The 13,974-nt window shown below is 33.7% G+C and overlaps 1 protein-coding gene across 1 annotated transcript in view; it reads left to right on the plus strand.

Moving 5' to 3' along the window:
• ADAM10 (ADAM metallopeptidase domain 10) overlaps positions 1-13,974 on the plus strand; it is a 171,114-nt gene that overhangs the window by 116,457 nt on the left and 40,683 nt on the right. The window contains exons 5-6 of the mRNA XM_036735307.1: positions 3,325-3,425; positions 9,720-9,869. Coding sequence (XP_036591202.1) covers positions 3,325-3,425; positions 9,720-9,869 — 251 coding nt within the window. The remainder of the gene's footprint in view (positions 1-3,324; positions 3,426-9,719; positions 9,870-13,974) is intronic.

Consider the following 13,974-nt stretch of genomic DNA (forward strand, 5'->3'; position numbering starts at 1 on the left):
TTAAGTTACTACGTCTTGTCAGTGCTGCTTTTGTCGTCTCTCTTTTCCCCCCTCCTCTCTACTCTCACTGTAACTACCCTGGATTAGGGCCTTATTACTAACAGCCTAGACTATTATAATAAGCTCTTAAATGATCTCTTGTCCAGACTCTTCTTCTTCTTAACTGTTCTTACCATCATCGCCAGAATAGTCTTCATTAGTCATAATTCTGGTTACATCATTCCTTGCTTTAAAAAAAAATGTTTGATGAGCCCTTATTTTTCACTGAATAAAATTTAAGATTTCCTAGTTTGACATTCAAAAGTCTTTATAATCTTGGATCAGTCCACCTTTTCAACCTTCTCTGATTTGTAATATTATTTCAGCCAAAGTAGACTACTTGCCATTCCCCAGTTTTTGTCATACTCTTTCCCTGTCATGCCTTTGTGAATATTGTCCTCTGTTCCTGAAATAGTCTCCTTTCCAAATCTCTGTTTATTTAAATTCTTCTCTTCAAAGTCCAGTTCAGGTTCCATGAGTCTACTACCTCCTGGTTTCAAGTGATCCCATCCTTTTATCTTCTCTTCTCCAATTATTTTCTAAATTGTATTAGCTCTCTACTTATCTTCTTCACTAGAATTAAAGCTTCTTGAGGGCTTGACAATAATTTATATAAAAATTTGAGTTGAATTGGGAGCAAGATACAGAAATAAGCATGGTTGAATGTTTCTTGTTTTAGGCATCCATGTGTTTTGCAAATGATTCTTAAAAGAAAAATAAAAGTAGATGTTCTAAAAAAGGATCTTTTTAAGGAGATAACTAAGAAAGACTATATAAATCGACTCTTATTAAATTTTATTTTTCTTTAATTGTCAAGCATTTATTTTTTTCTCTCCACCTTTTCCCTCACAGGGAGAGAAAAAAAATAACAAAACCCTTATAACATATAAGCATAGTAAAGCAAAACAAACTCCCATATTGACCATATCCCAAAATAACTGTGTGTTGTTCCAAATCTCTCTGTCAGAAGATGGGCATCATTCATTGGTTCTCTAGATTCATGATCAAGCATTGTGTTGATCATAGTTCTTACATCTTTCAAAATTGTTCCCTTTCACATTGTTAATGTTATATTGTTCTCTCTGAAACTGTCTTTGTTAATTTCTTACAGCATAGTGGTATTCCATTACATTCACATACCATACAGTCATTCCCGAATTACTCGACACTCCCTTAAGTTTTCCAGTTCTTTACTCCTAGAAAAAGACCTACTATAAATATTTTTGTATGTATTACACCTTTTCCTTTATGTTTGATTTCCTGGGATAAAGGACTAATTGTTGCTGGGTCAACAAGTTATATATAGTTTAAGTAACTTCTTCGAACTGGTTTCAGATTGTTTCTAGAATGCCTGGATGATTTCACACAGGTCTACCAACAGTGTATCATTGTTCCCATTTTCCTGCTGCCCTTCTGACTTTTGTCATTTTCCTTTTTTCTTAATTTTGTCAGTCTGATTTTGAGTATTTTGGGGGCTTTTGGGGGGGGCAGGGCAATTGGGGTTAAGTGACTTGCCTAAGGTCACACAGCTAGTACATGTGTCACGTGTCTGAGGTTGGATTTGAATTCAGGTCTTCTTGACTCCAAGGCCGGTGTTCTACTCACTGCGCCACCTAGCTGCCCAGGGTATTTTTCATATGGCTTAATTTACCAGTTTAAAAAAAATAAGTTTTCATTTTGGGATAGAAATGAAATGTTAGCTTAATTACTAAGAATTCAACTCAATAGGAAGCCATAAAATGATTAGCATCTATGGCTACTTGATGTAAATGAAGAAACTTTTTTATAATGCTTTATACTTTCCATATACATTGGCTCTTGTGGCCCTGTGAGGTGGGTAGGGCAGGTATTCTTTCCATTTTAGATGAAGAAAGTGACACTTTGAGAGGGGAAATGAAAAAGTTAGCAAGCAATAAACAAAAATTTTTGACAGGGCTTTCAGTGAGTATATTTAAAAAGTGGCAAAGGTTGATGGCATGTTAAGTTTTTGTGTTATTTTAATGACTGTCTTCTCTTTATGGAAGACTTCCTGGAATTGGAATAAATAAGGAGATAAGTCAAGGGAAATTAGGGATAAGGAATGTTGTTTCATCTAGAAATTTGAAGAAATGAAATTTAGTAAGTTTGCCAATATAGTAGTATTAGTTGTGCATTGCGTTCTTCTTCCCTTTCATTCCAGAATTACAAAAATGTAATTTTTTGTTAAATTTTATTGCAATCATGGCAAATAAAAGATTGTTATGGATACATATTCAGTTTAAGTAAATTTGGAAAAAATGTATTAATCCTTCTATTTACATATTGAAATTTTCCAAAGTGGTCATTGGAATTCAGTGAATACAATATCTTAAAATATGGGCATACCTTGGATATAGTGTGGGTTTGGTTCCAGACCAACACAATAAATTGAATATTGCAATAAAGCAAGTCATGTGAATTTTTTTGATTCTCAGTGCATATAAACGTTTTGTTTACACTGTACTACGGTCTGTTAACTGTGCAGTTGTATTATGTCTAAAAAATGTACATACCTTAATTAAAAATACTTTATTGCTAAAAATTGCTGACCATCATCTGAGCCTGCAGCAAGTCATAATTTTTTTTTAATTTTTTTTTTTTTTTGCTGGTGGGGGGTCTTGCCTTCATGTTGATGGCTGCTGACCAAGCAGGGTGGTGAAATTTCAGTAGTTTTGTGTTTCTAGGGATAGAGAGGGGTGTGTGTGTGTGTGTGTGCGTGTGTGTGTGTGTGTGTGTGTGTGAGAGAGAGAGAGAGAGAGAGAGAGAGAGAGAGAACGAACACGGCTAGTTGGTGGAGTAGTCAGAACACACACATTATTAAGTTTGCCATCTTTTATGGGGACAATTCATAGTGCTCCCAATTACAATAGTGACATCAAAGATTGCTGATCACAGCTCACCATAACAGATATAGTAACCAACTAGTGACCCAGATATGATGTAAGCACATACTGTCGGAAAAATTGTGCTGATAGACTCACTTGATTTAGGGCTGCCACAAACCTTCAATTTGTAAAAATCACAGTATTTGTGAAGTGCAGTAAAATGAGGTATGCCTGTATCTGTTCATCAGAAAAAAAACAATAATAAATGAAATTCAGAACAAACTAAAATGACAGTTTTAAATTCTTGAGTCATCTCCAAGTTATATAGCAGGCACTACATAAAATTTATTATTTTTTATTATGCTAGCTTATCTCAGTTTCATTGTTTGTAAATATTCAGACCCATCATATAATATAGTGACATTTTTTTCCTACATTTTAGAATATCCCCATAAGTACGGCCCACAGGGAGGCTGTGCAGATCATTCAGTATTCGAAAGAATGAGGAAGTACCAGATGACTGGTGTAGAGGAAAGCACACAGGTATGAAGTTCACTATTGGACCTTGTTATAGAAGTAGAAATATGTAAATATGTTTTTTCTGCATTTTGAAATTGAGTGTTAATATATTTTCTGAAAGATTTCTATGCTGCTAAAATTATTGCATGAGCACATTAATAGAGTTCATCAAGCTCTTTGTGTATAACAGTCCTCTGAGGTAGTTGGATCCAGGGGTATAATTTCATTTTATGGCTTTGGTCTTCTGAAGACCAGAGAAGTAAAATGTGATTTTTCCAAGATCACATGACCAATAAGTGACAGAGTAAGGTTTTTAACCCATGGCTCCAAGCCTAGTTATCTTTCCACTGCATACATTGTGTTTTTGTGTTAAATGTTTTATTTATTACCTTTTTTATCATCATATTTTTCAATTTTTGACTGTTATTTCTTGAGCATTCTTTATTCACAGGTATCAGATTTGTAAGTTTAGCAATAACAGAATGAAAAAGGTAATCCCAGAAATAGGGGTTGCCTTTTCTTTTTCTGTGTAGAGTTGATGTAACACTTATATAGGGCATGATAACTTTAAATCTGTTTGTCCCAAGGATTTTTTTTTTACTGACAAACTTCATTTGCTTGACAACATTTATAAAACTATTACACATTTTATAAAAAGGGAGCAGTGATTAGAATTAGCTACTTTTTGAGACTTTCATTACTGTCTGTAATATTCAGATGATGACATTTAATTACTAATATTCTTCATTTTAATATGAAATAAAATTCAGTTTAAATTTTTTTTACTTAAAAGCAAGAAGTACTGTTTCAGTGGATCATTTGGTTAATTCAGAAAGCAGAAGAAATTCTTGTTTCTACTATACAAAAAGCAACAGCTATCATATATGATGCCTTCATGCAGTGATTCTCAAATTTTTAAGTATAGGAGCATCATTTTAATGTCGAAATTAATGTACCTTTATCTACATGATGATAATAGTTGTACTTTGGTATCTGTTGAGAGACTCCATAGTTACAGAACTTCATCATGAAAGTAAGGCTTTTAAGGGCATCCGCAGATATCTAAAAATAGTCTTACATATTTATAATCTGGAAAATTTATATTTGCTTAATACATTGAATTTTGGACTTATGAATTCCTTATTGGTGGCTTAATGCTTTTACATTGGGTTGCATCCTATAAGATGGGAACCAGTGCTTTTAATGCATGAAAGAATATGGTTGAAAAAGTGATCTCTGTATATCACAAATTGTATAATTCAAATATGTCCTAAATTAACACTTTATCAACTTTAATACAAGGACTGATTGATACCTTTTTACACTTTTTACTTTTATTTTGTTTGCAGATGAAACCAAAAACAAAAGATAGCATAAAAGGGATACACGAAGGATTAAAATTTCTAGCAGGCCTTGAATTACTTTTTTTAAACAGTATTCAGCATGCAATGGCAATGACACCCTTCCCCGTCCTCCTCCCCCCCGCCCCCTGCCCCCCAGCCACTGTAACTCCCTTTTTTTTTGTATAATGTTGGCCCTTATTGTCAAGGTTGGATTAAAATTGAATCTCATTTGATGGAACAGTTTCATTAGTAAATTTCATGCATGAATATGTATTTGTTACTTCTATGCAGTTGGATGCAGTAATAGTTAAATAAAAATAAGTTGACATTCATATATAATTTTAAGGTTTAAAAAGTGTTATAAGTATGTTAGCTTTGAATTATCAGTTTTTCTACATTGAATTCATATGTTAAAATCCCTCAAATTAGGCTTTTGAACTTTTAAAATTTTGATTACATGTGAAGTGAATTCATACTACCTTCTAAATAGTTATTTTGACTTTTTGAGTTTGGTGCTTCTAGCATTTGTCACTATGGCATATTGTTCCAGATAAGCAAAGTAGAATAAATACATTTAAGAATGTCTAGTTCTGTACTAATCAAACTTCCAAAAGAACCTTTTATAAAGCTGGAAAAAAAATAATAACAACGCATATGGTAGAATAATAGGTCAAGAATCTCAAAGAGTAATTATGGAAAAACGTTGGAAGGAAAGGTCTATGAGTATTAGATTTCAGACTGTACCACATAAGAGCAATCATTAAAATACTTGGGTACTGGTTTAAAAAAAGAGAGAGTTTGATCAGTGGAACAACAACATATAGAAGCAAACATACTAGCAAAGTATTTGACCCAAAGACTTGAGCTACTAGAGTGAGTACTAAGTATTTGACCACATTGCTAGGAAAACTGTACAGTGCTCTGGAAGAAATTAGGTTTAGATAAACACACATCGCACCATAAACCAAGATAAACTCCAAAGGGATGTGTGATTTAGAAGAAGTCATATCATAAACATGTTAGATAAAGGATTAAACTGCTTTTGTATCTATAGATAAGGAAAGAGTTCATGACAAAAGAAGCAATAGTGTAATATAAGATAAAATGGATGATTTTTATTTTTATGCAATTAAAACATTTTACCCAAAACTAATATAGTTAAAAATTGGAAGAGAAACAGATAATGAAAAAAAAAACTTTGCAGAAAATTTCTCTTAATAAGGTTTTATTTCCAAGATATAAAGACCTGATTCAAATTTGTATGACCAAGAGCCATTCCCCAACTGATAAATAGTGAAAGGGATGTGAACATGCTGTTTTCAAAGGAAGAAATCCAAGCAATCAACAATTACATAAAAATGTTCTAAATCACTAATAATTAGGGAAATGCAATTTAAAATAATGAGGTTTTACCCCATGCCTACTGGGATAGCAAAGATGGCAGAAGAGAGCAAAGATACTATGTTGGAAGGGTTATGGGAAAATAGGTACACTAATGCATTGTTGTTGGAGCTATGAATTGTTCCATCCATTATGGAAACCAACTTGGAGTTATTCCCAAAATATTATTGTGTGTATACCCTTTGGGTAAGCTATAACACTAGGCCTCTACTCCAAAGAAATCAAAGAAACAGGAAAAGGATCTATATGTACAAAAATGTTAATAGCAGCTCTTTCTGTGGTAGCCAAAAATTGGAATGTGAAGTGGGTACTCTCCTATTTGGAGAATGGCAGAACAAATTGTGACATAGCAATGTAATGGATTATTATTGTGCTACAGAAATGTTGAAATGAGAAATTTCAGAGGACTTTGGGAAGACCTTTATGAAATGATGCAGAATGACATGAGTGATACAGTGATAGCGCTATATAGAAAAATAACTTTAAAAACTTTAGAATTGATCAATGCAGTGGTGAGCCTTAAGTCCCAATAATGAAGGTAAAAACTTAAATTGCAGAATGAGGCCAATATGTTCAAACATGGCCAGTGCTTTGCCAGTCTGTGTAAATATATATTGAAGGTTGTTAGAGAAAATTACCTAGTGCCAAGTGGGAGTAACACATTAATACCAAAACATGCTTTTTATTTGAAATATAATGAAAAACTGTGTCCAGATAAGAATATTCAATAGTTTTAAGGTGAAAGGTCATTTTATTCCTTAATGTTTTAGGTGACGCTTTGTTTCCATTGCAAAATTTGAGTGAAACACTTTGCCTCTAATTTTCTTATTAACACAACTTTTATATCTGTCTGCTATTCTCTCCCCCTCCCCTCTTTCCCCCACTATTTGTCTACTACTGGCTGTTTCTCTTGTGTTAACTTGCAGTTTTTAGAAGTTTAGAACCTTCATGGTTCTAAACCCCTGCCCTTTATAGTCTTTAAAAATTCATGATACTAAGTCGCCATGTTTTCCTGGAAATAGTTTATGAGTTTAACAAGTGGATGAAGATTTTGACTTCTAAACTTTTAAGAACCATATTTTCTTTTCTGGGAATTCCCACATATATACATACATATGCAGATATACATTTTGGTAATAACTTTGGGTTTTGCCTCACCTCCTATTCCCAAAGTAAACCCTTTTACTTCCCCTCTCAAGATAGCCATTTCTTATTTACAAGGGGTAAAAAAAAGGAGTATGTGTGGGGTGGGGGTGTGGTTGTAAAAACAGTTCAGCAAAACTAGACAACAGCAACAAAAAAAACACATCCATACCCATAGTCTCCCACCTCTGCATTGAAGGGCTGGGAGGTGGCTTCTCTTATCTCTTTTTTGGAGGGGGGGGGCAAGCTTGGTTATTTTAATTGCATAACATTGAGTTTCTGTTGTTTTGGTTCTATAAATTTCATAGAGTCATAGGTTTAGAGCTGGAAAGGACCTTAGAATCTAATTCTTTCGAGTTAGAAATGAAGGAGACTGATGCTGAGATTAAATTACTTGTCCAGAATTTAAGTGATAGATTCAGCTAGTGAAACTCTGAAGAAGGGTTTAAATTCAGGTCTTCTTTATCCTAGGTCAACATTCTATCCACTTTTATATGTAGCTTTTACAATTTCCCTAGCACTGTTGAGCTCCATGAGAGCAGGACCATTTTTGACTTTTATTTTGTATCCTCAGTATTTAATGCAGTGCCTGACATATAGAAGGCCCTTAATAAATGCTTGTTGACTTGATGTGACTCAACCTAACTGCTGCTTCACTTTACATCAATCCATATAAATTTTCCCATGCTTTTTTCAGCATTTCTTAGAGCAGAGCAATTGAATTCATGTACTGTAGCTTAGTGAGTCATAACCCCACTCAATGGGTGTCCCCTCCCCGCACCGGTTCTTTGTTCTTAAAAAAATTGCTGCTAGATATATTTTGGTGCAATTGGCACCCTTAAAAAAAATGGCCGTAAAGGGGTTATATGGATTAGCAGTAGGATTTCTGGGTCCAAAAGGGTATGGATATTTTAATAATTTTCTTCACATAATTCTAAATTAGTTTGCAGACTGGTTGGATCATTTGTTCTACAGAAGGTATGAAGTGCTATAAATGAGGTGACACCAAAGTGCTTTGAGGACTTAAAAGAGGTAACCTGGCATAGTTTTAGAAACAGCTAGATGGGACAGTGGGTACAGTACTTGGCTTGGAGTCAGAAAGACCTGAGTTAAAATCTAGTTTCAGTCACTTATCAGCAATGTGATCTTGGGTGAGTCACTAAACCTTTGTCTGCCTCAGTTTCCTCATCTGTAATCTAGGAGACATAATATCACGTACCTTCAGGATTGTTGTGAGGATCAAATGACATAATATTTGTTAACCTCTTAGCACAGTGCGTGGCATGTAGTAGGCACTTAATGAATCAATTTTTCTTCCCTCCCTTCCCCTTCACAGTTATTATTTCCCGCTGTACTCTGTCATCCAGCCAGTCCAGCCTCTCTTCCTCCTATACAGCTCTCTTCCCGTGCCTTTACACTTGGCTTTTCTCCATTTTTGGAATACATTCCCTACTTAGCTCCATCTCACAAATTCCTCTTTTCCTTTAAATATAACAGTCTAATCACCATTTTTTTTGCTAATCTCACCACTCTTAGTACCCTCTTTCCCAAACCATCTCATATTTAACCTACTTGCTTTAAACTTATGCTTTATACAGTCCTAAATATTTCTATCTTATTAGGAATACGAGCACCTTATAACTAGGAATTGTTTCATTCTTTGTACTTGTATCTCCAGTGCATAGTACAGTGCCTGGCACAAAATGGATTTTAATAAATATTTATTGATTGATTAACCACTTTTCTATTGAGGAATGGCTTTTTGGTCTACTACATTTTTGATTGCCTATATTTTGTTATCAGACTACCCTCAGAGATACATGATAGAAAGATTCATCCTCCTATAAATTGCTTTTCTTCTTATCCTAATTACACTTATTTTGATTGTGCAAACGCTTTTCAATTTAATATAATAAACATTGGTCCTTATGTCTTTTGCGAATGCCTCTATTCCTTGTTTGGTTAAAAATTCGCCAACTCAGCATTGCTGTGAAAGGTTTGTTTCTATTATAATTTTTTAAAAAATTTTATGATCTTCAATATTGTCTTTTATTCTTTTTTTATCCCTAGTGCTTAGCGCAATGCCAAGCCTAGCACATAGTAGATACTTAATAAATGTTTGTTGTATTTGATTGTATATGTCAATGTATATTGATATTGATCTAAAACTAAGTTTTCTTAGATTGCTTTGTTGTCCCTAAATAATTTTCAGATAGGGATAGTTACCCAGTAATTTGTGTTTGGTTGTCCCCAAAATAATTTTCAGATGGGGTAGTTAACCAGGTAATTTGTGTTTGGTAGTTTATGGAACATGGGTTGTTGAATTAAATTGTTTCTGATTCTCTCCTGCTTTATGTTTTTTAAACATCTAGATTAAGATGAAATAGTATAACATGTCATTTATCAAAGACAACTCTTCTGTCATATATAGAAACCTCTGGAAGAACATGTTACAAGTGGTCCAGAGCTGCTAAGGAAAAAACGTGCTGCTTCAGCTGAAAAAAATACTTGTCAACTTTATATTCAGACAGATCATCTATTCTTTAAACACTATGGAACACGGGAAGCTGTGATTGCCCAGGTATTTATTATGATAATGACATTGGGTCCAGTAAGTTTTTAAATTTTATACATGCTAATGTGATAAAAATTTGAAGCATATTTGTGGGTTTTTTTTAACTTCTTATTTGCAAAAAAGATACATAATCTGTTTCTAAGGTATTTCTTTTAGGGTGTCATCTGTTCTAAAGATTTCTGCCATATGAGGTCTGACTGTTTTGGTATTTAGTATTTTAGTGCTCATATAGATCTGTTTTGTTAAGAATATTGCTATATTTTGGTACTACCTGTCAGATACCATGCAGTGACACTGATCTCCCTGCTCTTCTTTGAATGAGACATTCCACTTTTGATCCTGGTCATATTCCTTGGTTGTATTCTATGCCTGAAATGCTTTCTTTCCTCATCTCTACCTCATGGCTCCTTCAAATCTTAGGTAGAGTCCTACCTACTTCAGGAAGTCTTTTCTAGTCTTTCTTAATATTATGATCTGTTATTGCTGAGATTACCCCCATTTTATCCTGTCTGAATCTTGTTTGTACGTAGTTATTTACATGTTCTCTCCTCCATTAGGCTGTGAGCCCCTTGACAGCAGGGACTGTTTTTTTTTTTTTTTTTCACTTTTCCTTTTTATCTCAGTCACTTAACACAGCGCTTGGCATAAAGTAGATACCAAACAAATGTTTATTGACTAACTGACTCACTTTTGAACAATAGCAACATTTTGGGAGTATATTATGAAGGAAATGAGTTTTGAACATCTAGAAATATGCAGTTGTGACCATTACCAGAAGTACCAGACAGTTTTATCAGGTGAAATGCTGTAGACATCATATAATTGTATTTCTGGAAATCATTCTATCATCTTTTGGTTATTTCTATGAACAAGATAAGTGTCATGTTGGTTACCTGATCATGTGAGGTGGATTTGAAAATGGTTGAATGATGGAACCCCAAGAAAAAATCATTATGAATTGATGTCATATTACAGGGAGTTTTCTGATGTACTGTATAATGAGAGAGAAGTAAATGTAAAGTTATACATTCGGGTTAAAAAAATTAACATCAAGTGTACAAGATATGAAGGAGGCACAGCTAGTTAATAGTATATGTGAAAAATATCTAAATTTTTAGTCAATTGTATGCTAAAATGAGTCACTTGTGTGTAAAACAGTGTGACAGTCAAAAGTTAACAAAATCCTAGGCCGTGTTAGATGCCTAATGTTCTTGAGAAAGCAAGTGTTGATGAATCTTACCTGCAATTTACCTATTTCCTCCAGTAGTTCAGTTCACAACTCATTCATGCCTTCTTGTGCCACGTCTTGTCCATATCCTTCCGTAATTCCTTCAAAGGGGATTCACTTAACCTGCTTGGAACTTCTTGATATTTCTTGGATATGGTGGAATACATATGTAGTCTATTTTTTGTTCCTTGCTTTAATTACATGTCTATTCTTTTTCTGATCATATATCTCTCTGATGATGTCTATTACTTTATTTTTAAGCACTTCTGTAGTAATATGGTACAACCTATCCAAATCTACCATGAGATTCTCCATTGCTTCTGAAATTTAGTTCTTCAGACACTGTGGTATGAAGATTTATTAACGTTAGTAAAGTAAACCTTTGTTTCAGGGAAGAGCTTGGAATCATTAAAAGCATTACACAGATTCCCAAAGACACTCCATCCTGCTCTTCTGTTTAATTCTGTGAATACTTGCCCCCTCCTAGCTATCTGTTTGGCCTGAATAAGAGGCATTCCTCATCTACTTTAGTTTTTCTTTTGTGAATAGTTAGGCCTAACTCTTATCCTCAGAGAAGGAATTGATGGTATCTGAATACAATTACATACTTTTTTAGATTATCTTTTTCTTGAGTTTTTTTGGTCTGTGTTTTCTTTCACAACATGACTATTATGGATATGTTTGCATGATTACACATGTGTAACTTATATTGAACTGCTTGCCTTCTTAATTAAGGGGGTATGGGGAGGGAGGAAGGGAAAGAATTTAGAACTTAAAGTTATAAAAATGAATGTTGAAAATTATTTTTACATGTAACTGGGGAAGAATAAAATAATACTAAAACAAACTTTAAGGTGCTAAAAAAATTTCTGAAGCGTTATCAATTTAACATGGTCAGTATGTCATCTGCAAGTAGGGATATCTAAAAGACATCACCATCTATAGGGAAGCCCCCTTTTGTTTGGATTTTGGGCTCAATATCTTCCATATCATTGGAAGATAACTTTGAACATAAATGTTATGTTATTTGCCTCCCTTGGTATTTATGATCCAAGGATCAGACAAATTATCTCAGCTGTTTGTGTTTTTTTTTTAAATAATGTTTAATTTTCTCCCCAGTTACATGTAAAGACAATTTTTAACATTCATTTATTTTAAAATTTTGACTTCCATATTTTCTTTCTTCCCTTCTCATCTCCCCCCCTTCCTGAGATGGTAAGCAGTTTGAAATAGGTTGCACATGTGCAATCATTTGGTTGTTTAAGAGACTGTTGTGCAGTTTTAAAATATGCATGGGTGACACCTGTTTGGAAAAGAACTTTTTTACTCTGATGAATCAAATTCTTTTTTTTTTCTTTAGCAGGCAACAAACAGTAACCACATTGGGATCTCGTATTCTTTGTTAGTTATGTGATTGTAAAAATATATTATCTGATTTAGCATATCATTTAAAAATTCTATCCCCTTTCATATATCTTCATGAAGGAAATTATTAATAAATGTATGTAGATTATTCTCAGAAAAAATGTTTTATAGTAATGGGAAATTAGGTATAGAGGTCAAAAGTTAGTGATATTTTCTCTGTCGCCTTTTTCCAGTAATAATTAGATATCTGATACTGCTATGTTTTTGGTATCATTCCCTTTTTCAGATATCTTGAGAGTTGATCCCTCAGTGTCCTCATAATTATTGCTTTTGACATAGATTTTATTTTTCTAATGTATCTACTCTTCTGGTCTTTTTAGTACCCTTTCTAATTCTTCATATGGCACATCAGGAATTTTACTGTTAGAGTCCTGATTTGATATCTTCACTGTTATACTTTGTTATAGAAATTTTGTCAGATCTTTTCCATTTTTCTTCTATTTATTGTCCTTCTAGCCTTTTCCTCAAGTAATGTATGGATGGGCGCATTTAATTGGGACTCTTACCAGAGTTTATGTAAAAGTGTTTTTCCCTCCACTCCTATATATTTTATGTGGTAATAATAATGATAGTCTTCTACTATGTTCTTCAGTAAGATTTTTTAAAATACTATTGTTTTGACGACTTATATCTTTACAAAAGAAATGTCTAGAAAAAGATTCACGCCATCCCTTCTGGATTAAATCCTTGTTTGCAAGGGGAGAGAAAAACCAAAACACAGTATAGTGGCTGCAGCAGACACTGTATTTGGCATTTTGCCCTAGTAATCCTCTACCACATTTTTACATAAGAGATGTGTTTTATTATTTCTTTCTTTTGGATAATAATTATTTTTTTCAGTTACTTCAGCATTCAGCTTCCTTTTAGTGATCTTAAACTTTTCATTCTTGATTTTGTGTGTGTGTGTGTGTGTCTGTCTGTCTGTCTGTCTGTCTGTCTGTCTGTTTCTTTGGTTTTTTGTATTTCATTCACAGAATGAAATATGCTTATAAATGCCTATGCTTATAAATGTCTTCTATCTTTAAATTTCTCATGTTGTTATTTCTTTGCTGTATTATATTACAGTTCATGTACCATAGTTTTTCCAGCCATTACCCAGTTGGTGAGCGCTTGTCTTTTTATTTTTTGCTACTACAAAGAGTGTTGTTCTTTCCTGCAATTTAACAAATGAGTTTATATTCTAAATTTCTCTTGCTCTTAGCTGTTATTTCTTTCTACTTATGCCAAAAGTCATATGTTTTCTAGTAGAGGCTCTTTTGTGGTATTTGTCTCTTCTTTGTAGTAGTTGTTTTACAGCAGTTAAACTGATGCTCCACATTCTCATCAAATGATTATCTAGCCTCTGAGTTTGTAATATGGAATTCCCTGTCATCCAGTGTAGCTGGCACCTGAGTGGCAGCATGATTTATTAGAAACAACCCTAGAAATTAGGAGATGTGTTTAGTTCTTGGCTTGGGC

This window comes from Trichosurus vulpecula, chromosome 8, assembly GCF_011100635.1.
Source record: "Trichosurus vulpecula isolate mTriVul1 chromosome 8, mTriVul1.pri, whole genome shotgun sequence".
Lineage (NCBI taxonomy): Eukaryota > Metazoa > Chordata > Mammalia > Diprotodontia > Phalangeridae > Trichosurus > Trichosurus vulpecula.